The sequence below is a fragment of the Mastomys coucha genome, unplaced genomic scaffold (genome assembly GCF_008632895.1).
Source record: "Mastomys coucha isolate ucsf_1 unplaced genomic scaffold, UCSF_Mcou_1 pScaffold16, whole genome shotgun sequence".
Classification (NCBI taxonomy): domain Eukaryota; kingdom Metazoa; phylum Chordata; class Mammalia; order Rodentia; family Muridae; genus Mastomys; species Mastomys coucha.
In genome coordinates this window covers 1,967,148-1,993,222 of record NW_022196898.1, presented here as the reverse complement: position 1 = coordinate 1,993,222, position 26,075 = coordinate 1,967,148, and the positions used below count along the sequence as shown (strand labels likewise).

Below are 26,075 nucleotides of genomic sequence, written 5' to 3'. Positions count from 1 at the left end.
AGGCAGGAGACTGACTTTCCTTGAAGTTTACACCTCAGATACCGCCTTCACGCAAAGTGTGCGTGACAAGTTGTCATTGCTACTGTAGAATACATTAGTAACTTGAAAATAAGATGACCAGTTACATAAGTTAGGCCATACCTGAGTGACTGAAGACCCCTGTGTTTGAGCCATCCAAGAGGGTCAGTGAGTGCTGGCCCTCAGGGGGACGTGAGTAACCAGCATGAGATGAGTGTAACAGCAGAAATGCCAGTACCTGGTGTAAACTGCGAATCTGCCTGGCCATGGAGACATGGGGAAGGTGAGACTTGTTCTCACCTGAACCGGCTTTTTTCTTCCCTCTTTCCTTTGGCAGAGATAAAGGAGGGAGGGAAAAAATGAGATTCATAAGTACCAGGAGATTATGGATTAAGGCTCCTGGAACCCAGGACCTTGGGCATATTAGATAAATGCCCTACCAACAAGCTGGCATCACTAACCATTTATCCATCTTTCGGCATTTTTCCTAGCCATCAATCTATGGGAACTCCAGGTCTTGTTTTGAATACATGTAAGGGTTGAAACAGAGCTGAGCCTGTGAGTCCTTGGACCCAGTCCTTTGCTTATAAATGGCTCAGTAGGTTAAGGTGCTTGCCATCAAGCCTGACAACCTTAGTTTGATCTCTGGGACCCACACAGTGGAATGAGAGAGCCAACAATGGCAGGACATAATGAATGCTCAGGGGAAGGGTACTGGGAGCTGGGGCGGGGGGAGGAGGAGGGAGAGAGAGGGGAGGAGAAGTATAACACCCATTTCATCAAACTGTCCTTTCTGTCCCCCCTTGCCTTGTAGCACCCTGGAGGGATATTATGTGGATGATGCCCTGCAGGGCCAGGGCATTTACACCTATGAGGATGGAGGTGTTCTCCAAGGCACCTATGTGGATGGGGAGCTGAATGGACCAGCTCAGGAGTATGACACCGATGGGAGGCTGATCTTCAAGGGACAATACAAAGACAACAATCGACATGGAGTGTGTTGGATCCATTACCCAGTAAGCTGCTACCTGTTCACTCTGAGGGAAAGAAAGGAACCGGTTTTAAGACAATGTTTTGACTCCTCACAGTAAATAGTAAATATGTATCCTCTGTGAAGCCATGATCAGCCACTAAAGATGAGAGTTTCTGAGGCCTACCTACCTGCTGTTGTTCACTCGGACTTAGATGATAAAGCTTTAGATTTACCATTAATTATTCTTCTGAGTCATACTGAGTATTCCTGAGTATTTACTCATCACTGGAACAAACTAGTTTTATTGTACCATTAGTAAAGTAGGGGGGAAAGTTACTTTTAATTCCTTTGTCCTATAGAAAGAAGCAGAAAGATATTTCATTGTTGAAATGAATATGGGGGATGGCTGGGTATGATGACACATACCTTTAATCCTGGCACACAGTGAGATCTGGGACAGCCAGGACTATGTAGAGACCCTGTCTCAGAAAGAAAGAAGGAAAGAAGGAGAGAGAGAGAGAAGAGAGAAGGGGGAGGGAGGGAGGGAAGGAGGGAGGGAGGGAGGGAGGGAGGGAGGGAGGAAGGGGAGAAGGACAGAAGATAGAAGCCTCAAATTCACTCTGTAGACCAGGCTGTCCTCAAACTCAGAGATCTGCCTGCCTCTGCCTCCCAAATGCTAGTATTAAGGCAAGTGCCACCACACCCAGCTGTCACTTAATTTTATCTAATCTCTTACTTGTGAGATTGAATTCAGCAGTTTTTGAGTTACTACACCCCTGCTGTTTGCTGATGAACAGCAAACACCTTTACTCCAACCCCAACCCCTCCCCAGCTCACATTGTTCTTTATAAATTGTTTAATCGGCAGAAGAGATGGTTCAGCAGATAATAGCGATTACTGAAGGTAAGAGGATCTGAGTTCAAATCCCCAGAAACCAAGTAAAAAGCCTGGCTTGGTCCCTTTGCACTCACAATCCTTTCACTAGGGTCTCATGGGAGGATCTCAGGCCTTGCTGGCATACCTCAAGTTCTTGTCTTGGGGAATAAAGCAGAGTGTGATAGATCAGGACATCCAGTGTCATCCTACACACAATTGGTTTGTATTTATTTTTGAGACAAGGTTTTCCTATGTAGTTCTGGCTGTCCTGGGGCTCACTGTGTACACCAGCCTGGCCTGGAACTCACAGAGATCCACCTGCCTCTGCCTCCCTAGTGCTAGAATTAAAGGCATGGGCCACCATGACCAGCCACACAATTGTTTTGTTTTGTTTTGTTTTCTGTCAGTTAAGCTTAGCACAGGTTATGCATGTGTGGGTCTAGCTACTAGAGGAGCCTGAGACAGAAGGGCTTATGCCTGACAGTTTGGGGCTGGGGAGATGGCCCAGCAGTTAAGAGTGCCTGCTGTTCTAGCATGAGTTTGAATCCTAGTATTGGAAGCTCCAAGGGATCCAACACCCTTCCCTCCCCACTACCGCAACCCTCACCACCACCCCCCAACACTAAATTTCTCTAAAAGAACTGTTCCCTAAGGAAAGAATGTGGTCACTCTTTGTCTAAGACTTCTGCAAGCATTTTTAGGCGTCTTGGTAAGCTCTGATCCATCCGACATTTTTTTGGGTGTCTGTCTAGGTAGAGGCAGACAAGCCGATACTGGGGCCAAGGTACCTGCAGTTCCTGAAGGGTGAGGACTTGTGAGTGCCTGGCTGAGCTCTGTGCTGCCTGGAGCCGGGGAGCTGCTGACACCTGAGAGACGTGTCAGAAAAATGAGTGGAGCCCATGTAGGCAGAGGATGAGAGGAGCCAGAACAGGGATTCCCAGAGACTCCCACTCCCTGTCATTTCACTTGTGACTAGGATCAACGGAAGTCCTGTGGTGAGATTGGAGGCACAGCTGAGACCGTTTCCTGCATTTATCTCACTGACTGTGGTCTTTAAAAATGACATTTTTTAGAGAATATTTTAGTGTTCTTTGACGATTTCAGACACATGTTGTGTACAGTATGTCTTCATCATATGCATGCCTAGCTCCCCTTCCCTATCCCCCAGACATCCCCAAAATGTCAGCTCCCACCTTTGTGTCCTTCGCCCCCCTCCTCCCCCAATAATCCTGAGCCCATTTAGTACTGCTTGTAGGTATATGGGTAGGGCCAGGCACTGGGGCAACATTTCACTCTGTGATCTTAACAAACACCAAGAGAAGACTGCTGGGAAAGAGGCATTGGGAAATAATGACTGATTCTCAGAATGGTGGGCGGCACATGTGGTATCTGTGGAGGGTGGAAGGAGCTGATTACAGCCCGTGGCTGTCTGGAGGCTGAGTCAGTAAAGAAGCAGGCATTAGTGTCAGGGACTGGCTTGCTGGTCGTCACCATTAACTGGAGGTGGGGTGGGAACACAGAGCCACTACAGGTGTCTAGGTCCGTTCAAGTACGCTGGAGGTGTACTTGAGGTGTCTTGAGGGACCTGGGCCATCCTGGGATTGACAGGACAGTTCCTAGGACCCATTGTAGAGATATCCCATGCAGACTTTATCTTGTTAATCCCCACCCAAAAGAGAAATAAATGTGTTGTCAACAAGAATTTGGCCTGCCTTCTCATCAATCCTGCTAAGGGGAGCCAGGAGCAGAAGAAACCAGACAGTGGCCTCTTCCTCATAGTCCTTAATGGAACAGGTGGGCAATATTTGTGCCATAGCGAGAATAGGAGTAAGAACAAGAGTAGGAGACGAACTATTCTGCCTACTGTTCGTGTAAGATTGCTCTAAGAACAGCTTCTTTTGAAAATCTCCCTCTAATTATGATACAAACATTTTGCTGGTGATATTTTGCTTTTGAGACAGTTTTGTGTAGCCTAAGCTGGCCTCAGATTCTCTGTGTAGCTATAGAGGACCTTGAACCTCTGATTCTCCTGCCTCTGCCTCCTAAGGGCTGGAATTACAGGTGTGTGCCACCAACTCAGGTTGTGCAGAGCTGAAACTCAAACCCAGGGACTAGTTCATGCTAGCTGAACACTGGCAAGAGGCACTGTGTACAGCCACAATAAATTGGTTTGTTTTGTTTTGTTTTGTTTAGCTTCCAGTGCATTTTATTTTATTTTATTTTATTTGTTTTAGGGGTTTTTTGGTTTTTCGAGACAGGGTTTCTCTGTGTAGCCCTGGCTGTCCTAGAACTGACTCTACTGTAGACCAGGCTAGCCTCGAACTCAGAAATCCTCCTGTCTCTGCCTCCCAAGTGCTGGGATTAAAGGTGTGCACCACCACTGCCCAGGTATTTTATTTTATTATTTAGAAAACCAAAGGATTTCTGTTTTGTAAGTGCTAAGTAATAAATCAGCTTTTGAGAGAAGGGGTGTGAGGCCCTAAATACAGACTTCTGCTTCAAGTAAGCGTAATGTAGTGGCTCCTGTTAGTTACCACATGTAAGAATACCACACACCTCGAGCAACGCACTGTGGCTCAGCAGCAGCAGCCTGAAGGCAGAGCCCACAGAAAGGACCACCGCATTTACACTGCATTAGTAAGAATTAAGGTCAAAAGGACAAAGAGGAACTAATGTCACTCTTCTGCGTTTTCTGCATATGAAAATGATGTTGTACAGTTTTCCTCAAAAGTTCTGAAATTACTGGGCGGTGGTGGTGCCTGCCTTTAATCCCAGCACTTGGGAGGCAGAGGCAGGCGGATTTCTGAGTTCGAGGCCAGCCTGGTCTACAGAGTGAGTTCCAGGGCAGCCAGGGCTACACAGAGAAGCCCTGTCTCAAAAAAAAAAAAAAAAAGAAAGAAAGAAAGGAAGGAAGGAAGGAAGGAAGGAAGGGAGGAAGAAATCATATAGAGGAGACAAGACCTTTTTTTTATCACTTAGAAAATATAGACAACGCTATTGTTCCTCATGTAGCCCAAATTAGTTCTTTTTTTTTTTCTGTCTTTCTCCCCGCCATAACTTTGTTTTTTGAGATGAAGTTTCTCTGTGTAATAGCCCTGGCTGTCCTAGAACTATGTAGACCAGGCTGGCCTCACAGAGATCCTCCTACCTCTGCCTCCGGAGTGCTGGGAATAAAGGCATGTGCCACCACGCCTGGCTGGCCCAGATTAATTCTTAAGAACATAGAGATTTAGCTCTGAGGTAGTTTTTGGCAGGTACAAGCATTCAAGGTCCTCACAGCAAATAATAATAATAATAGTAGTAGTAGTAGTAGTAGTAGTAGTAGTAGTAGTAGTAGTAGTAGTAGTAATTTTTAAAATACATTTTAACTGACAATTTTGTTGTATTATATTTTTGAGACAGGGTCTCCCTGCCTAATCCTGGCTGTCCTGAGTAGACCGGGTTGGCCTCACACTCACTGAGATCAGAGATCTGCCTGCCTCTGTCTCCCTAGTGCTGAGATTAAAGGTGTGTGAGACCACATCCAGACTTGAGATTTCCTTAGCAGACTATTGAAAAGTGAGTGGGGCCTCCTGCAACTCCAGCACTTGGGAAGCAGACACAGGGGCCACAGTGAATTTACGGCGGCCAGCCTGTCCTAGATAATGAACTCAAGGCCAGGCTCAAAAACACAGCAAGAACTTTTCTTGAAATTAAAAAAAAAAAAAAAAACACACACAGAAAGAGAAAAAAGACGGAAGACAGATGGACTGTAGAGATGGCTCGGTCATTCGAGCACTGGGTGCTCAACCAGAGGACCCAGGTTCAAGTCCCAGTACCCACATAGTGGCTCACAACTGGTTGTAAGCCAGCTCCAGTTCTGTTGCCCTCTTCTTCCACTATATGCCCATAGTGCACAGACATACGTGCAGGTAAAATAGCCGTACACAGAAGATGTGAGGCTAGCAGATAATAATACCCTGTTATAGATACTTGTACCTTTTTTTTTTTTTTGAGGGAATTCAAGACAGAAACAGTTTGTAGCCTACACTGACCTAAAACAATCTTCCTGCCTCAGTCTTCAGAATGCTGAGGTTCCAGATGTGCACTGTAATAACATACAGCTTCTATTCCCTTTAAACGTTCGCATGATGTTCTGAGGGTAACATGCTTGTTTCTTAGATAAAACACCAAGCCAGCGTGCCAGGAACTAGTCCAGGATTACAACGTACCCTTCAGTCTCTTCCTCTAAATGAGGCATGCATGCCTCTGTGCATAGAACATTTCAGAAGAGCATTTGCATGTGGCCGAGGAGCTACCTGCAGAGGCATCAAGAGCTTTCTCTCTTGTCAAAAACTCTAGATTTTTAAGTTTAAAAATCAGTGTCTTCAAGGTGGGGTGCAGAAGAGAGCAGTCTTGAACTCGTACCCTACAGATGAGTCCTTCGTATAATATCTCCGTGTCTTGGTTTCTCCTACCAGGATGGAGGCAGCCTGGTCGGGGAAGTCAATGAAGATGGGGAGATGACGGGAGAAAAGATAGCCTATGTGTACCCGGATCAGAGGACTGCGCTCTACGGGAAGTTCATTGATGGAGAGATGCTCGAAGGGAAACTGGCCACCCTCATGGCCACTGAAGAAGGGAGGCCACACTTTGAAGTGACGTCGGGAAGTAAGTTAGAGCTGCTTCCAGTGACGGGGTGACAGGTGGCAGAGGTTTCTTTCCTTCTCTGAGCAGCCCACTTTAATGGAGCGTCAGTCAGGTTTGGGCCCCTCCCTGTTTTATGACGGCAGACACAGGTCTGCGCTCCCCAGGTTCAGCTGGTCTAGCCTTGGCTGTCTGGGCTGGTGGGGCTGAGCCAGGCTAGACCCGGAGCTTCTGGTCAGATTTGATCTGTGGTTTATGGTTGGGCCCAATCTGAAGGTACAGTGGCCACGTTGAGCAATGGCTTCTCACGGTGGTCATAGATGTGTCAGGGAACAATCAGATAATACCAGTGGGGCCTCCTGAAGCCTGCCCCTGGAACTTTCGCTCACTTATGTTGCAAGTCACAAGACAAGGCACAGGGGGAGAGACTGAGGAAGTGTAGTGTGTGTGTCAGTGGGATATGCCAAGAAGTCACGTGAGGTGCCCATGGGTGACTCTAGAAGGGACAGGAGTGGCGATTCAACCAGTTCAGATGATTGTAGCTCTAAAACACTGAGCCATGATTCTTGTGCTGTTAAAGAGTCAAATCAGAAAGACTTCAAAATCTGTGTAAGCTGAAGAGCTGATTAAGCCTGTGGGGCAGCTCTTGTAGCTAAAGGAGCTTGCCTCAAAGGCCAATGACCTGAGTTCAATCTCTGGGATCCGTGTAGTGAATGAAGAGTCAACTCCTGAAAGCTGTCCTGGGACCTCACACATAGTATGCTAAATACACGTAAGACCCTTTTTAAAAGTCACCATTAAGAGAAATGGGGCTGGAGAGATGGCTCAGTGGTTAAGAGCACTGACTGCTCTTCCAGAGGTCCTGAGTTCAAATCCCAGCAACCACATGGTGGCTTACAACCATCCATAACAAGACCTGATTCCCTTGTCTGAAGACAGCTACAGTGTACTTACATATAATAAATAAAATAAATATTTTAAGAAAAGACAAAGAGAGGGAGAGACAGAGACCAGAGACAGAGAGAGAGAGAGAGAAAGAGGGGGTGGAGAGGGAGGGAAAAGGAGAGAGAAACTGCGGGAGCATCCTGTGCTTTCTTTGTGCCTTTCTGTATATTCACCGTTATTCTAGGAGCTGTGGAAATGGCTCGGTAGGAAAGTACTCCCCATCTAAGCTTAAAGACCAGAGTTGGAGATCTAAATCCTGTGCATAAAAGTCATGTGGCACTGGAGAGGGCAGACAGGCAGATCCCCAGAGCTTGCTGGCCAGCTCCAGGCCTGCAAAAGCTCAGACTCACAAGGTAGATGGGACCTGAGGGCCAGCCCTCAAGGTCACCCTCACACATAGTGCCACTGGCATTCACACCAACACACAGACACATATACACAAGTATAAACTCATCTAATCTCAAAAGGAAGGGTGGTTTTGTTTGGTTGGTTGCTTGGGTTTTTTTTAATTTAAAATTGAATGCCTGCTGTTCCACCCCACCTCTTTGGCAGGTGAATGGTGGCAAATGTAGAGATCCATGGCTATCCAAGATTCGGGGTATCTACAGAAGCCAGAGGAGGGGTTGGATCCCCTGGAACTGGTGTTCCAGTTGGGAGCTGCAAGTGGGTCCTGGAAATAGAACCCAGGACCTCTGTAAGAGCCATCTGAGCCATCTCTCTAGCCCATTACAGGAGTTTGGGGTTTTGTTTTGTTTTTGAGACAGTATCTCTATGTCCCCGGTTGACCTGGAACTTCCTCTATAGACCAGCTGGCCTCACACTCAGAGTTCCACTGCCTCAGTCTCCCCAGTGCTAAGGCGAAAGGCATGCACCACCACTGCCCAGGTCCATTGCAGTATTTTAAGTGAGATCTAGTGGTGTGCTTTGTATTTACTCATTGTGCAGCTGTAGAGTTCAGACTTTGGGCCTTGCACATGGCAGCTGAGTGTTCTCAAGGGGGGCTCCAGCCCTAGCTGCGATACAAATTTAAAACTACCCAAGAGGCAGAACTTCAAATTCCAGCAGTTACCAAGTCACGGTCAGGATCATGCTCTCTTTCAGAACGTGTAGTCCAGATTAAAGATGGATCTTCCCACCTCAAAAGATCTGGATTGAAGGTGGTGCAAATGATTGAATTAAGAAAACAAGACCCTGCTGGGCAGTGGTGGCATATGCCATTAATCTCAGCACTTGGGAGGCAGAGGCAGGCGGATTTCAGAGTTCGAGGCCAGCCTGATCTACAGAGTGAGTTGTGAGTTCCAGGACAGCCAGGGCAATACAGAGAAACCCTGTCTCAAAAAAAAAAAGAAAAGAAAAGAAAAGAAAAAGAAAAAGAAAAGAAGTCCCTCCCAGGTGTAGGTAGCCACTTGGATTTTGGTTAATACAGATGTAGTAAAGTTTACAACCAAGAAGAGCCATCACACTATCCCTTGTATTCCTCCTCTGCCTGCATCTTTTACAGGATGTTTCCCAGGCTCCTGTGTTATCTGATGTCTGAGTTTGTTTAAGCCCAAGAAGGCTGCTTACCACAGATGCATTGTGGGGTCTTGGGAGAACATGCCATCTCATCTTCTTCCATGCCCACCTGAGTAAGGCAAAGCTCCTGCTCCTGCCCAGACCTAAATTCCTCTGGGCTCCCTGCTTTTAAGGCTTCACGGCTCTCCTGCCTCCTGTGTAACCAAGTTGCCCACCTAAAAGTTCCACTTTTGAAATCCTTTAAGTGGTCTGATTCTAGGTTGTCGCCAACTGATTTGGATTTCCTAATTTAAGTTAGAGGTATTCATTTAGATTAACAGTTGTATTTTAAACACCAGGAAAGGGGTCTGGTAACCATGACAACTACCTGGCTGATGGGATTGCTTCTGTGGTCTTGGTGCTGTAATTTGCTTTATTGAAGTTTACCCTCCGGTTCCAAATCTTGTTTCTTTGTTTATGAACCCTCGGAAATTGCCAAGGTTGACAGAAAGCCAACAGTGATTCTAGGACAGTTGCATACCTATTTTCAGGAATAATTGCTCACCAGGTTCTGAGCCACCGAGAGAGAAGCCAAATGACAGTTAATGTAATGTGGAGAGCAATGTTCTTAATTCTCTGAGGCTATCTTCACTTTTGGTAGAGGAGGCAGCCGCTGGGCTCTGCTGTAGATTTTACAGACTGTCTGGTGTGAAGAAAACCTCAGAGAAGTTTAAAAACCATTATTCAGTTTGGTCTAACCAGAGCAATCTGAAAATTCTATGAAAAAGTGTTTTTGCTTAAAATTTTAAATACCCAAGCACATTTTTAAGACATTTGAATAAAGGAAAATCAACAAATAGGAATCTTAAAAGTTAAGTCTGATGGCTGACCATTAAGGCTTAAATTAAATCAGGCCTGGTAAATGCAGATCTGTAATCCTATCCATTCAAAAACTTGAGGATTATAAGGTCAAAGCCAAGCTGGACAGCTTAGTAGGACCCTATCTCCTTAAGGGGGTGGGGAGATGAGATTTGAAAAAAATAATCAAAGAGTAAACTGACAGAGGTCAATTTAGCTATTCTAGCTGACATAACCAGATGGGCATGCGTGATTGTTTGGCCCCTCCCGTGACTAAGGAGCACATCTGTATGTTCTTGCACCTAAACTCACGTATGGATTTGCCTTTTAGGTTCCGTGTACCACTTTGATAAATCGACTTCCTCCTGCATCTCTAGCGATGCCCTCCTTCCAGATCCTTATGAGTCCGAGAGGTAACTGGTTCCTTGTGGCTTTCATTGCACTGTGTGTGGTGGCAGTGGCACCCTTGTTCTTCTGTGGCTCTCTGCTCAGGCTGGGCTCCTGCTCAACCCAAGCTACTCCGTAATGAGCCCTTTCCCTTGGCACATCTTCCATGTAAGGATTTGGGTATCCTGAGGAAGACCAATTGTATTCTTGTAGCGAGCCTGTCCATAGAACATGCCTACGATATCAAGCCAGTTTCGTCTCGTCCCAGAACGAATTCTCTAGGAAAGGTGTTGAGTCAGGCAGTCAGTCAGTTTTTCCCTTTCACATGTGCTCTTTCTCAGGACTCTGGGTGGATGGGGAAGCAAGCATGTAGAAATCAGAGAACAACTTTGAAATCAGTTCTTTCCTTCCACCATGTGGAAGGGAGTCAGGCTTGAAAACAGGCACTCTTACCTACAGAACCAATGTTGCAGGCCCTGTAAGGGCTCCCTCTAAGGAAGCTCTTTCAAGCCTGACCTATACTTTCAGCACAACGCCTATTCTCTGCAGCCTGACATTTGGACCACAGAGCAACTTATTTATTCATTAGGGAAGATGGGGTAGAAAGAGAGCAAATAATGGTGAGCATAATAGCTCCCCTCCAGTCAAGTCTGGCCATTTCACACCTAACCTACACAACTGAGTCAAGTCTGGCCATTTCACACCTAACCTATACAACTAAGTCTGGCCATTTCACACCTAACCTATACAGCTGGCTACCCTTTAGCTTGGTGATAACTGTGCTCAGAATTCTCCTTCCTCTCCAGCAGCTGCTCTACTTCTGAGTAAGGACAGCCCCCCACCCCCAGGGCATGGTTTATCTCTTGTTTACTTTCTGCTCCCATCTGAGAAACCAGCCTCCTCCCGGTTTGCCTAACAGAGCTGATCCCACAGAGCCACAGGCAGGGAGAAAATGTCCTCCTTTTTTTTTTTCTTTTTTTTTGACAAGAGGTTCTGGCCCAAGGCCAGGGTGCAGACTGCTTTCTGTGTTAGCCCCAAAAGACTCCAGGGCCAACTATATCTATCTATCAGTCAAGGCTGCTGTTGTGAAATTCTGCATAGCTATACTCCCAAACTGCTTAGCTGTTTACAGGGGCGAGGATTCTGTGTTAACACATGGTTCCGAGGGTTGGCTTAGGTTCAGCCATTTTTTATTTGGGCTTCACCAGGCTCAGCCAGACTAGGCTGGGATCCAGGATTCAAGTAGGGTTCAGGTCTGTTTCACGCCTCTTCATTCCAAGACTCTGGCTGAAGGAAAAACAACCCCCAGGACATTTTTTTTTTTCCTGGAGACAATGGAACTGGAAGAGGCTAGCAGAAACTCACCGTGTCTCTTAACACCTGAGACCCAGCAGCAGGGCCCTCCCCAGTGTTCTTCCAGCAGAGTCAGCAGGGTAGGGGGTGTACAATCCTCCTGTGCCTGTGAAGTGTTATAAGGCCACCTGGCAAAAGGGTGAGATGTATCATTCTGTCATAGGAAAGGAGCAAAATCGGAAGCAATAATTCAGATTTCCAGTCCATAAAATAAGCCAAAATTACAGATGCCCGGCCTCTAGCAGGGTCATCCATCACAGTGCGTGAAGAAATGAAAGCTTAGTTGGTGGAACATAAGCTTCTATTGCATCCACTCCACAACCAAGAGTGCTTTTCTTGTAAAGCTGCGCTTAGGAACCTTTTTCACACTGAGTAACAATGTGGAACCTAGGAGGCCTTGTGCTGTCTCCTGCACAGACTCAGCTCTGCCTTTGAGCTCAGGAGCAGTGAAGACACAGTCTTCAGCAAACTGGGGAAGGCAACTATGTCTCAATAAAACTTCATCAACAGAAATGACCAGCAGTCAAATTTGACATGTAGCTAGCTGACCTCTGCTTTAACCCCTGTGTTGGATAACTCTCGTTGGATATATCCCATTAGTTGTCACTTTTTGTGTAAACCGTCCATCTTGGAATTTAACTAAGAAATAGTCTTTCTCTGTTATCTGGCTTTGAAAAGTTGGGGAATGTTTTCTTGTCCGGTAAAACTAAAAATCATCATTAGCTAAGCTATAAACATTATCTTCTTTTTCAAAAAGGTATGTCAGGTATGGGTGGCTTTAGGAATCTATAATAATTACTCCTTGTTAAAGAAGACTTTTTTTTAGAAGATTTATTTTGTGTGTGTGTGTGTGTGTGTGTGTGTGTGTGTGTGTGTGTGTGTGTGTGTATGAGTACACTGTAGCTGTACAGATGGCCTTGAGCCATCATGTGTGTGGCTGCTGGGAATTAAACTCAGGACGGCCCACTCGCTCCTGCCCCACTCACTCCTGTGTAATACACTGTAGCTGTCTTCAGAAGCACCAAAAGAGGGCGTCTGATCTCATTACGGGTGGTTGTGAGCCACTATGTGGTTGCTGGGATCCGAACTCAGGACCTTCGGAAGAGCAGTCAGTGCTCTTACCTGCTGAGCCATCTCACCAGCTCCTAAAGAAGACTTAAAAAAAAAAATGTGTATGAGCATTTTCCTGCATGTGTATCTGTGCATCATGTGTGTACTGTCCACAGGGGCCAGAAGAGGGCGTCAGATCCCTGGAACTGTGGGTACAAATAGTTGTGAGATGCCATGTGGGTGCTGGGAACCAAACCCAGTCCTAGGAAAGACATTGTTTGAGGCCTGGGGAGATGGCTCAGTTAATAGAATGCATAAAGCCCTAGGTGTTTGATCTCTGGCACCATGTAAAATTGGGAGCACTTGAAGTGGAAGCAGAAAGATTAGAAGTTCCTCATTATCATCAGGTGGTTGTCACTGGGTGCCCTGGAAGCAGAGGAAGGAGGATCTCTGTGAGTTTGAGACCAGCCTGATCCATATAGAGAGCTCCAGAACAGCCAGGGCTACAGAAAAAGAACCTGTCTCAAAATAAAATAATAAAGAAGTAGCTATTGTCATTGGCTTCCAAGCAAGTCTGAGGCCAGCCCAAGCCAGATACTTCATCTAAAGGAGTGGGCTGGAGTTCAGTTTGAATACAACTCTTACAGAGATAAAAGCTGTTTCTTGCCGGGCAGTGGTGGCGCACGCCTTTAATCCCAGCACTTGGGAGGCAGAGGCAGGTAGATTTCTGAGTTTGAAGCCAGCCTGGTCTACAGAGTGAGTTCTAGGACAGCCAGGGCTACACAGAGAAACACTCTGTCTTGAAAAAAAACAAAACAAAACAAAACAAAACAAAAAAAAGTTGTTTCTTCCATTCCTATTGCTAACGTATTGTGGTTTACTTTTTTGACACCCCCTTCCCTTTGTTGAATAATTGGAATAATTTGTGATGGAATTTTGGTGACTGACATGAAATGACGGGTCACACTGAGAAGCTCACAACTTGATTTTTATTATTATATGTATATTTAGGGTTTATGTTGCCGACTCTCTCATCTCCAGCGCTGGAGAAGGACTGTTTTCCAAGGTAGCAGTGGGACCCAATACTGTTATGTCGTTTTATAATGGAGTCCGAATTACACACCAAGAGGTAAGCGGGAAAGAGGTAATCGGCTAAAGGGCTTTAGGCTAAACAGGCCACTTTCATGGTCAGTGAAAGTGGGATAATGATGCAGTCATGCGCTTTCTCTAGACCACACCCAACCTCTGAAACCCAAGATCCAGTCAGATTCCAAATAATTAAATGAATGCATGGCCTCCAGTGTGGTATGTTTTAGGAAAGCCCCCACTCCTGCTAATGCAAAGTTATACAATGGTCTCCATCCTGCCAGGAAGAGTTTTACTGCCAAAAAAAAAAAAAAACCCAAGCTCAAAAGCTAAAGGTTGAGTCAAGCAAGGTATGGTGGTGCATGACTGTAATCTTAGCACCCGAAAGGCCGAAAGCGTGAGGATCGTGTGGACCCAGTGTAGCTGACCGTTACACAGCAGTGTCCCCATCTGAGTCTCAGCCCCTGAAAATGAGTTCCTTTCAATCTGTCCATCATCTACTCTCAGAATTACGAGGGGGTCAGGCAAGGCATGCACGCGTAACCCCTGCATTTGTGAGGATGAGACCGGAGAATTGTGAGTCCTGGGCAAGCCTGGGCTATATAAGGCAAGGTCTTGTCTTGGGGGTTGAGGGTGATGGGGAGATGCTGCGGGCACTAAAGTATCTGCCTTGCATGTAGGAGGAAGCTCATCCAAGCCCCAGAACCTCAGTTTTAAAAGCTGAGCACGGTAGCATATGCTTGCAACCGCAGTGCTGAGGAGTGCAGACAGGTGGGTCACGGGGATTCGCTGGCCAGCCTAGACTGCTGGGCGAGTTCTAGGCAGTGAGACTCTGGGAAGGGAGGGAGGGAGGGAGAAAGGAAAAAGAAGAGGTTCCAGGACAGCCAGGAGTACACAGAGAAACCTTGTCTCCAAAAACCCAAAGGAAGAAAGGAAGAAAAGACCGAAGGCAGGCAGACAGACAGACAGATATCAAGAATCCTTGGGGAAGGACAACGAAGTTGTTCTCTGGCCTCCACACACATTTGTGAAACACACAGCACCCCCTGCCTGTAAGACACAGTCTTTGGCAGCTATTCTGTATTTTTATTGCATCTACCTTTTGCCTGTGACCAAAATGAGGTCGGTATGGCTTCTTCCAATTACATCATAGCGGCTTCAAAAGGGTTTGAATTTGGAAGCATTCTGGATTTTTAAATATTTAAACCTGTGCGTCTTTATTTGAACCCTTTCCAGATGAGGAAACGGAAACCTAAGAGAGATTAAACAGTTTGCCCCAGGTGACAAATGCAGTGAACTGCAGAGTTCAAGGAAGGTTTTGAAAGCAAAAGCAGGGGTAGCATCGGATACTGGGATGGTTGCAGCAATGCGGGAGATGTTGCTCACACCCTATGCACTTGAGACTCCAACACCCAATAGCACAAACCACACCACATACACTTCCATGGCAGGTTAGGAGTAATGAGAGGTGAGACTGTCCATTGATTGAATGTCACATCTAAATGCACTGTATCAGAGGAAGAGTCCGTTCACCTAGGAAGGGTGGTGGCCAACCTGTGATTCACACGCTGTATGAGGCCAAGGATAACTTGAGACATAGCCTAATAGAAAGTTGTAAGTTTACTTAAAGCTTAAGAAATATTGTTTTTTTTAATTTTTTATAGTTTCCTTTTAAAGATTTATTTAATGTATGTGAGTACACTGTCGGGTGTCTTCAGACACTCCAGAAGTGGACATTTGGGTTCTATTACAGATGGTTATGAGCCACCGTGTGTTTACTGGGAATTGAACTCAGGACCTCTGGAAGAGCAGTCAGTATTCTTAACCACTGAGCCATCTCGCCAGCCCCTTGTTTTGTTTTTAAACTCAATGGGTGGCTCACAAACATGAATTGTAGACCACAATTGTGTCACAATGTCAGAAACCTGGACATGCCTTCTAGAATCTGCAAGTTCCTATGAAAACACGATCCTTTTTTAGTAAAAATGATTTGTACAATCTGAAGATAAACGAGAGTATCATGACCTTTTTTTTTTTTTGAAAGCCCCAAAGGGCTAGGGGTTGTGCTGTAGGTGATAAGTCACACATAGGTCAGGAAGCACACAGCATTAGAGACTGCTTCCTGGTCCCCGATTCCTCCGCTGGAGCAGAAGTGTGGACCTTTTAATAAATGTTTTAAAAATACATTTATGACCGGATGGTATCGGTGCACCCTTTTAATCCCCGGCACTGGGGAAGCAGGGGCAGGAAGATCTCTGTACTGTTTGAGACCAGCCTGGTCCACAGAGTAAGTTCTAGGACAGCCAGGACTATATAGAGAAACTCTTGTCTTTAAAAAATATATATATTTGGAGGCATCGTGTGCCACTGTTCAAGAGTGGGCGTCAGAGCACAGTCCCTGGAATAGGTTCTCACCTTCGACCGAGTGGCTCTGTGAACTAGACTCAGGAGGTCAGGTGTGGTCTCGTGGTCTCAAGCAGCTGTACCCACCGAGCCATCTCGACAGCCTCTCCTCCCTTTATTTTTAGTTCGGGTCTATCTGATACTTTCCTGTGTCTTTGAAAAGGATGGAAATCCTTTTCTTCTATCTGAAATGAAGAGAATCCTATAACAGTAGGTTGAGCTGTCTGGTTGCACTGTCTTGGCGTGGGAAGACTCTGTCTTGCGTGTCTGCGGCACTCTCACTATGAAGTGTTGAGGCGCTAAGTGAGTTAGCACCTCCGACTCACTGTAAGCTTTTGGAGGAAGACCCTCTCTAGCGTGACTTCCCTGTGTTTTGCAGGTTGACAGCAGGGATTGGGCCCTAAATGGTAACACTCTCTCCCTGGATGAGGAAACAGTCATTGATGTGCCTGAGCCCTATAACCACGTGTCCAAGTACTGTGCCTCCTTGGGACACAAGGCAAATCACTCCTTCACTCCAAACTGCATCTATGACCTGTAAGTAGGGCGCCGTGGCTGCTTAGATCTACAAAGAGGGGCACCAGGGCCGAGGAGGGCATGGGAAAGGTCCCTAGGCTTCAGATGATGGCTGCTCTGCTCTCACAGAATAATGGGGGGGGTGGGGGGGGGCTGGCGCTTTGTTGTGAATCTGAGCAGCTTGCCTTCCAGCCATGAGATGAAAATGTGCTTTGAAAGGTAGAAGTATTATAGAAAGATGGTGGCTGTTTTATTTGCCATCCTTATTTGCCCTTAGGTTTTTCTCATTAAAGGACTGGGGAGGGAGGAGCCGTTAAGGCATTCAGGTGCTTGTAGCATAGGCCTGAAGGCTTGAGTTCGATCCTCACCCAGCACCCACATAGACAACTAAGTGTTCGGAGAGAACCTGTAATCCCATCACTGAGGAGGTGGAGGCAGGGGAATCCCCTGGGCTCACTGGCCACCCAGCTTACCCTACTCAGGGAATTCCAGGCCAATGAGTAACCCAGTCTCAAAAACAAGTATTTGAGGACCACACCTGAAGTCATCCTTTGGCTTCCACTTACACGTCCACACAGGAGCAGGCATGCCCGCATACACATGTATAGAAATAAAGCCGAGTAGTGGTGGTGCATGCCTTTAATCCCAGCACGTGGGAGGCAGAGGCAGGTGGATTTCTGAGTTCAAGGCCAGCCTGGAAAAAAAAAAAAAAAGGAGTAATGTTGGCCGCCTTACCCGTCCAGCGGAAATAAGGAGGCAAACATGAGCCCTTCTCCAAGCAGATTTTATTCAGGAACCCTTATTTTACTTCTTCTTAATAATATCTCTAATCTCTATAATCTCTATTATCTCTCTCTCAGCCTCCCGAGTAGCTGGGACTACTGGCGTGTGCACCACCACCGCCTGGCTCATAATAATCCTCTCTCAAGTAGAATCTAGAGGCCTCCAGCCTTTACAGGTTAAATACTTTTCCTGGTCCCAATCAGCATCAGCTATGTGGCAAAGCATAATAGGCTGCAGGAAATTCATACCAGCTTGCTTCACAAACTGGAGGCACTCAGCTTCTCCAACTAATGGCTTGATTATCAATGCTCTCTGCTTTGGCCAGAGACCAGGTGTTCAATATAGGGTGGCAGCTGCGGCTCCCCACAGAGTAATCTTCTAGAGCGTTTCTGCCGCTCTAGCCTGTATAAGCTCCCAAATAAAAATCACAGAAACCTGGTAAAAAAAATGTTTAATATCTGTTTATTTTATTTACATGAGTACATTGTAGCTGTCTTCAGACACACCAGAAGAGGGCATTGGGTTCTATTACAGATGGTTGTGAGCCATCGTGTGGTTACTGGGAATTGAACTCAGACCCTCTGGGAGAGCAGTCAGTGCTCTTAACCACTGAGCCACCTCTCCAACCCTGATATTTTTATTAACAAGCTGTAAGCCTGAAACCGGGCAGGTTCTGAGTTGATCTAACTTAACCTACACCTCGGTCGTAGGCCCTGTGTCACTTGGCCAACTAAGTCTTGCTCTGTTTGCTCGGCTCCTGTGTGTCTTCACGGCGACTTTCTCTTGGCCACGTGCTCATGGTCCATCCAGCCTCATGGAGACCTCCTTCTCCTACCTCATTCCTTCTCCTCGTGGTCCCTGCCTGAGACCCCCTACTCGATCTCGAGTCCCTCCTTCCTCTCTCCCCTTCACAGTCACAGGCTCTCGCCTTTTATTATCCAATCAGAGATTATTGGGAGCATTCTTTACAGCACATTGGTCAACGCATTGCCTATGTCCAGACCTGCAACCTGACCTTGGGGCACAGAACTCAGCATCTGAAGATACAGTGCACATGACCAATCTCAACACACGTGCCCCTGCATACAGACATGCACACTGATCATGGGGTGGCAGGGTAGCTCAGTTGTAGAGCGTGGCCTTCCTTGTTTGGTGCTGTAGGCTGCAGCCCCTCTGCTGCGCATGATCACAGACATCTCATCTGTGAGACCTTGCCGAGATTTGGTGCTTGCTAGGAAATGTCCCAAGACTTGTCCTTAAGATGCCTCAGAAATCATCCTGGCAGGGACCAGCTTTACTTGGCAGCCAGTCACAAGTACCTGGAGCTCCAGCTGCTTCCAAAGGGCAGGCTCAAGTGGCAGAGGACATGCGTCATATGAAACGAAGCTGACACTATTATTAGTATCATTAGCTAGTAGACATTTGGCTGGAGCTCATTCCCAGGTGTGCTGACACAACAGCAGCCCCTAAAGCCATGGTAACTAACGCCCCGAATACCACTCAGACCCCAGAATCAAGCCCTTGTGTGGCTTCACTGCAAGGATGGCTTTTCTCCCCAAGGCAAGAGAGAACTGGAAACGGAAGAAACTTCTGTTTGTACAAAATCACTCTCGGCTCAGTAAGTTTTGTTTGGGGCTTTCTGTTTGTTTTCTTTGTGTTTGTTGCTGGTTGGTGTTCGTCTTTCAAGCCCAGTGTGGCCAAAAGTCGGTTATATGGGGGATGAGGAGACTCCTTGAATAATAACCAAGTGTAAACTTCAGATCACAACTCCTGACGTCTGTGTGATCCTCAGGCCACTGGCGTTAATGTACTCATTCATAGAAGGGAGAGAGCACTTCCCTATGCTGCTTTACTGAAGTCTGGCACAAAAAAAAAAAAAACAAAAACAAAAACAAAAAAAAACGCCCAGGGAACAATTACTTGTCTGTCCGCTAAGGTCCAGAGCTATGTGACCCAGATGTTTGGGTTCCTTGCTACTTCTGCAGCCATGACCTCTGAGCATTCATTCCAGGTCCCTCTCCACCTTCCCATCCCTCCTTCCTTCCTTCATGTGTTAGAGATGGAACCCAGGCTCTCACCCAGCAAAACTCATTCTGCCCATTTACCCCAGCCCTACTCTGGACATTTTTCCTGTTTTATCTCATTCAGTCCTCCCAGGACCTTCCAGTCAGCTAGGTCTCAGATCTGGAGGCATAGCGGCCCGAGCAGTGGGCCACCAGTGCCTTAACACCTGAAAGCAAGTTCGTTCTTTCTAGTCTGTTTACTCAAACTAAGAACGAGCTGGGTATGGTGGTGCCCACCCATAACGCTAGTGACTGGAAGTCTGAGGCAGGAGGAGGCTGAGTTCTTTAATCCCAACACTCAGGAGGCAGAGGCAGGAGGATCTCCATGAGTCTAATGCCAGCATGAGTTACATAGTGAGACCATGTCTCAACACAAACAAACATCTACAAAAGTACCCATCAAAATAAAAAGACAACAAAGAACAGTGAGCATGAGAATAAAGCTACAAGAACATTGGAAAAGAAGTCTTAGGTCCAAATTTTCAACATCAGGCTCCCCTCCCCTATAGATCTTCTAGAAAGTTAATCAAAGCTCCATTTCAGGAGCATTATTTAATTTTCATACTGAAATCATATGAAGCACGTCAACTTAAAGAACACATGTCTAGTATGGTAGCTCAAGTCTTCAATCCTAGCACTCAGTAGGCAGAGGCAGGAAGTTCTCTCTAAGTTCAGAGATAGCCCGGCCTACAATGAGTTCTGAGTAAACCAGAGCTATACAGTAATATACTTCTGTCTGCTTTCTATTACTCTGAAGAGACACCAGGACCACAGCAACTCATATAAAAGAAAATCTTTTAATGTGGCCGGCTTACAGTTCAGAGGGTTAGTCCGTTGTCGTCATGGAGGGAGCATGGTGGTAGGCGTCAGACACGATGATGGAGAGGTAGCTGCGAGCTCTATACCCAGATCCATAGGCACCAGGAAGAGAGAGTGACACTGGGCCTGTCTTGGGCTTCTGAAACACCAAAGCCCACCCCCAGCGACACACTTCCCCCAACAAGGCCACACCTCCTAGTAGTGCCACTCCCTGTGGGCTTATGGGGTCTGTTTTCACTCAAACTATGGTAACTGTCTGTACATACATACATGCAAATGGATTTTAATCTACTCTATTAATATGACCTGGCCAGCTTTCCAATACCTGAGGCAGAGTCCTATGGATTTGTTTAACTAGCTCTTGCACAATTACTGAGAGATTGATTTCCCCTAATCTATTTTTCTAACACTCTACCGGCTACTTCCCCAGGTGCTCTCCCCATGGTACTTACTGTTCAAGTCTTGCCCAAGTTAATTCTGTTCCAGCAGTCTGTCCTGGAGTACATCTCACTTGGGCATGTGCTGCTGGTCCATCACATCTAATGGAGAGCTCTTGCTCTCTATCCTGCTCTCCTTCGCTCCTCCTTCCATCGTCCCTACCTGAGCCTCCAGCCCAGTAACTGAAACTGCGCCTACCTCTACTCTCCCCAGTAACTGGCTGTAGCCACCTTTATTGAACCAATAGTTTTAAATTGGGGAGCAAGGTTTACACAGCAGCACTTGGTGTATGTGAGGATCTGTTCATCAGGGGGCAACCAAACTTTGGGGGCCAGCATTTAGCATTTGTATACGCAGCACCAGACCAACCTCCAACACATACACACACACATACATACATACATACATACATACATACATACATGCAAACACACACACAAAATTGTGATCTTATGGTACTAGAGTTCTGTGTGCCAACAAGTACTCTACCACTATGTGTGTCCTCTACCCAAAGCCACAGTTTTAACAGAGTTCTGAACCCATGGTCTGGATATCTTCTTCATGAAGGAGCATAATCTTAGATCACTTACATGTTCACATGCACATGTACTCATGAATGGCCACCCAGGGCTTATAAGTACTGTTCACATATCCACATAATGCGTGCACACATTCCTACATACATATTCACACACGTGCATGTTTATGTTCACAGTAGCTGATGGCAGAGTCTCAGTTTGTGCGACATGCTACCTGAGACCCCATTCTCTCACCACACAGGCCATCCAGGGAAATTCTTACTAGTGTCGTCATGACTTTATAGATCAGGAAAGTGAAATTCAGGAGCACAGAAACATACAAGAACACAGTGATACATATGAAACCAGAACTTAACAGCCCACCAAGTTAGATGCCCCTTTCATGAAGCATGATAGCCAAATACAATGGATAGAGGCCTCTTTGGTGTCAAGAAGACGTTGTTCATTTTTATACCACATAAAAGTTATCCCAAACCACATACACGTGTCTGGGAGCATGGCCCAAAGAAAGCACTAGCTCACTGGTTCTGTTCCAGTGATCTAAGAAAACACCAGACACACACCTTGCTCCACAAACAGAGGAGCCAGCCAAATACTGAGCTCCGTCAGGCCTTCTGATTTATGGCTGGCTTTTTCCCCGTTTGATGTGTGTCCTCTGTCCATTGTTCACCATGGGGGTCTGCATGAAGGATGAGGGCTAGCAAGTAGTTTAGCAGGTAAAGGCACTTGTCACCAAGCCTGAAGACCTGTGTTTGATCCCTGGAACCCACATGGTAGAAGAAAAGGAGCAACTTCTTCAAGTTGTCCTCTGACCCCCTAACACGTGCTGGGGTGTTTTGTGAGATTTGGAGTTTTAGTTAGATAGGAGGTTGTATAATCCCAGTCTGGCCTCAAACTCACTATGAAGCCAAGAACAGCCTTGCATTTCTGATTCCCCTCCCCCATCTCCTGAGTTTTAGGACCGCCATGCCTGGTTTATGGTTATGCTGAGAAAAACCTTGGGCCCCATTCATGCTAGATGAACAGTTTACCAGCTGAACCCTCCACCCGAGCCTGCCTAGAGTGTTCTAACCCAGCAGAGGTGGGTGCTGAAGCTGAAGCTGGCGGGGGAGTGCCCATTCTCTGAGAACGCAGGAGTGATACCAAGCCAGTACATGTGGGTGAGCTGCTCCCTTTGCACTGAGGTCCTGGGTTGACCCAAGAATGACTCTTCCCCTCTTGATATTTAGGTTTGTCCACCCCCGTTTTGGGCCTATCAAGTGCATCCGCACCCTGCGAGCTGTGGAGGCCGAGGAAGAACTGACCGTTGCCTACGGCTATGACCACAGCCCCCCTGGGAAGAGTGGGCCCGAAGCCCCTGAGTGGTATCAGGTGGAGCTGAAGGCCTTCCAGGCCACCCAGCAAAAGTGAAAGGCTTGGCCCTGGGTTCCAGAGACCTGGAATAGAAACTTGGATCTATGCACTACATTTATCTGACAAGGGGACATCCAGGGACTGTTCGTGCCGCGACATCACATCCTCTCACCCTGCGTTAGCAACGACTCTCTCGCATACTAACTAGGTTTGACTGTATTACTCATACCAGATTTAAAATTAGCTAGCCTTGCAACAACGCCCTACTGAGAGGTACTGTCGAACTATAGACAGCATGATGTTCTTTGATGGTGATCTAAATCTGGACCATGTTCAGAGATACCAAATGATTAGGCTGAAAAAGGGAAATGGGGTTCTTCGGTCACTTTTTATTTTACTTTATTTTATTTTTAGGCGATGGTTTTTTTCCATGATGTTTTTTCTCTGTGGCCAGTGCAAATGGTGTTGTCACCCTTGCATGTTGCCAACCACAGGGCAGGAAGCAATTACATCTTTATATACATGTAGGGTCATTTACCTTTCAACCTTTGATCTGTATCTCTTGCAATAGAATGGCTTTGTTTCTGTTGTTACTCTCCTAGTGAACTGAAGCCCGGTCTTTTGAGTAATTTCTTTAGCTTTCACTATATTAGCTATAATTTACAAGAGAAAGCTTCCAAACAGATTTTGCATTCGTAGCAGCATACAGGTCTCTCTGGTTCTTTCTACCATTTCATTCTTAACGTCCTGATATAAAGTCCTGGCTCCTAGGGCCAGACTCTTATTATAGACTTACTATTCTCGCATGTAAACAAAGATATCTTTGCTTTCAGATGTGAGAAGAAGTGAATTTACCTTGTTTGCATTAAGTTATGAGAGAGTTGTAAGGTATACTTTCAGGAAGAGATGAGGAAAATTAGTATTTCTAAGCAGTTGCTATGGCAATTTTGCAGTATCTTCAGTAGTGTTGGTAATTTTTTTTTCTTCTTGGGTACACATTAATTGTACATAACCTAGTGCATTCTGGCTTGTGACACAGCTCATTGAATTCAGACACAAGAGCCAATGTGCATTCCAAGGCAGAATGCAAAATTCTCTTTGAAATTAGTGTCACAAAGGCAGACATGCTGATCACTAGGTACAAATCAGACCTTTAGCTCAAGCTTCTTGTCACAGCGATTTCAAAGCACTTAGCTGCGTCCAAGAACTAGAAGCCAAGAGCTCACACCTGTGCGTGCGGTTGATCCCGCTAGCATCTCAGCCTCCTCAAGCCATATGTAACCACAACTGCAGAAATACAGAGAAAACCCCATTATTTTAGTTTAGCACATTAGATCTGTAACACAATGGGATTGCTCTGAATGAATGGCGAGTTTGGGGAACACCTCCCCATGGTGTCGCTCCATCACCAAGAAGGCCTGGGAACCACAGTTGCTGAAGCCTGCAGCTGTCAATAGTGCTACCCTGTGGCCTGTGTTGGTTTCGGCTTATTAAAGCTTTCCAAGATGCAATAGATCATTGAGTGAGCTGGGAAAGGGGAGAGATGCTTGGGCATGGGTGGAGATGGAGGGAGAAGACAGGTAGAGAGCAGTTTGATATTCTGTGGTCAGTTGCATCTTGTTCTTCACGGCTTTCACAAGTGCTCCATCTGGGGCTGCGACACAGCTTGTCCATCAAACAGCTCCAGATGGAGAATTCAGCCCTCAGTTATGATAGCCACACCTGGGCTCTTTCACAAGCTTCCTGACATACCTCCCATCAGGCTCTGCACCCAGGTGGGACTACACTTTCCAGGAGAGCTAGTCACATCCCTGTTTGAAAGCTGGAGGAGATAGTTCTCTCAGGCAGATCCTCAGGATATGTGAGGAGCCTCGGGCAAAGAGGACTGTATAGTTTTTAGACCACAAGTCAGCAGGATAGGATGGCTTCTATTCTGTAGAAAGAGACCGTTCAGTAAATTGTGACAGAAGGCTGAGTCTGTGGATTCAAATTCTGAGAGGAGCTTTGATGTAAATGTGTCCAAAGAGAGTTGGCTGCTTTGGGGGGGATGGAAGGGAGGAGAGATGGCTGACTAAAGTCACCAGATGAGACAGAGAGAGAGCAGGTCCCACCTCCAATCGCCCAGGCTCACAGGATTTCACTCCTGGGCGGAACCTTAGCTTCAGTTGCTGTAGGGGCTCAACCTCTATCCTAAAGGGCTACTCTAGCAATCTCATCCAAATGGAACTCAAAAACAATTCTGGGGGCTTGAGGGCCAGCAAAAATCGTTTAGCAGGTAAAGGTGCTTGCTGCCAAACCTATGGCCTGAGTTAAGCTTTAGGACCTATACAGTAGGAGGGAACCAACTCCTGAAAGCTAGCCTCTGACCACACCTAGCATGGCATGCACACACACACACACACACACACACACACACACACAAATGTGACTGACTGGGACACTGGCTGATCTACTTTTCCCATTCCATAATGGAGGAAGGCACACTGGACTGCAAACCCAGCAATGTGCCTGTGACCCTTAGACAAATCACAGGAAGCAGATCTCACAGCTGAGCGTCCCTGCCTTCCCTCCCTCTCCCTGTATGTTTCCGGTGCCTTTCAGCTCCTTTCCTGCCGCGTGAGAAGCCCCATGTATGTGCAGAATGGCAGCCCAGCTAATCGCTCCACCTCTTTCTTCGTCTTAAGTTCCTCTTCTCTCTTGCTAGACTCCGTGCCTTTCCCTCACTGTGACCCATTCCAGTTACTGCCCCGCACACACCTCCCTCCTCTCCCTCCTTCCTCACCCATCTTCCTCCCTCTTCGTCTCCTTCCCGTCTCCCCTCCCCTCTCCCCCATCTCTCTCCAAAATACCAAGCATCATCCCAGGTTGCAATTGTTAGAGCCCAGAAGGTCTCTATGGGGTAGAGAAGCGGACAGCACAGGGGCTGCATAGAGAATTAGCTGCTGAGGGAGTTTGCTCTTGCTTTGAACCAAAATGGAAAAAGCCTCAGAACGTGCCTTCTACTTCATTCACGTCTGCTGTAGAAGGAAATGGGAACCGGACGAGTCTGGTCTTCTCTCAGGATTATAATCACAAACAGACATGATTGAGATTCTGTGTGGTGGAGAAAAAGAAGTGTCTGCTGTCTTCCAAGCAGCTGGGGCTTGTCACTTGCCTGACACCTTCGTCTCGAGGGGACTCATTCAGAGCTGTCTCAGCCCAACCCTGCATGCAGGACTTGATTCATCTTTAGCATCTTTTCTATGATGAACTATTATTACCTTGTGTTAGAGTTAGGAGTTAGGACTAGGAACTAATCCACAGAGCATGTCCCCCTACTGGGGCATAAGCTGGAACTAACAAAAGCAAACATAAGAACTGAATTTAGGACACAAAAGAATGATAAGGTTACAAAGTATCAGGCGGAAAACTTGAGTTTCTTAGTATGGATTCTTATTTTATTTAGCCCTTTCAATTCCTGATCTGTCCAGCAACTAAAAAAGGACCTTTTTTTTT

The 26,075-nt window shown here is 46.5% G+C and overlaps 1 protein-coding gene across 1 annotated transcript in view; it reads left to right on the top strand.

Annotated features, from left to right (window-relative positions):
• Positions 1-26,045, top strand: part of Setd7 (SET domain containing 7, histone lysine methyltransferase) — a 46,228-nt gene extending 20,183 nt beyond the window's left edge. The window contains exons 3-8 of the mRNA XM_031376214.1: positions 833-1,034; positions 6,328-6,517; positions 10,122-10,203; positions 13,592-13,709; positions 16,449-16,606; positions 22,457-26,045. Of these exons, the coding sequence (XP_031232074.1) occupies positions 833-1,034; positions 6,328-6,517; positions 10,122-10,203; positions 13,592-13,709; positions 16,449-16,606; positions 22,457-22,637 (931 nt within the window). The 3' untranslated portion in view covers positions 22,638-26,045. The remainder of the gene's footprint in view (positions 1-832; positions 1,035-6,327; positions 6,518-10,121; positions 10,204-13,591; positions 13,710-16,448; positions 16,607-22,456) is intronic.
• The last annotated feature ends 30 nt before the right edge of the window (positions 26,046-26,075 follow it).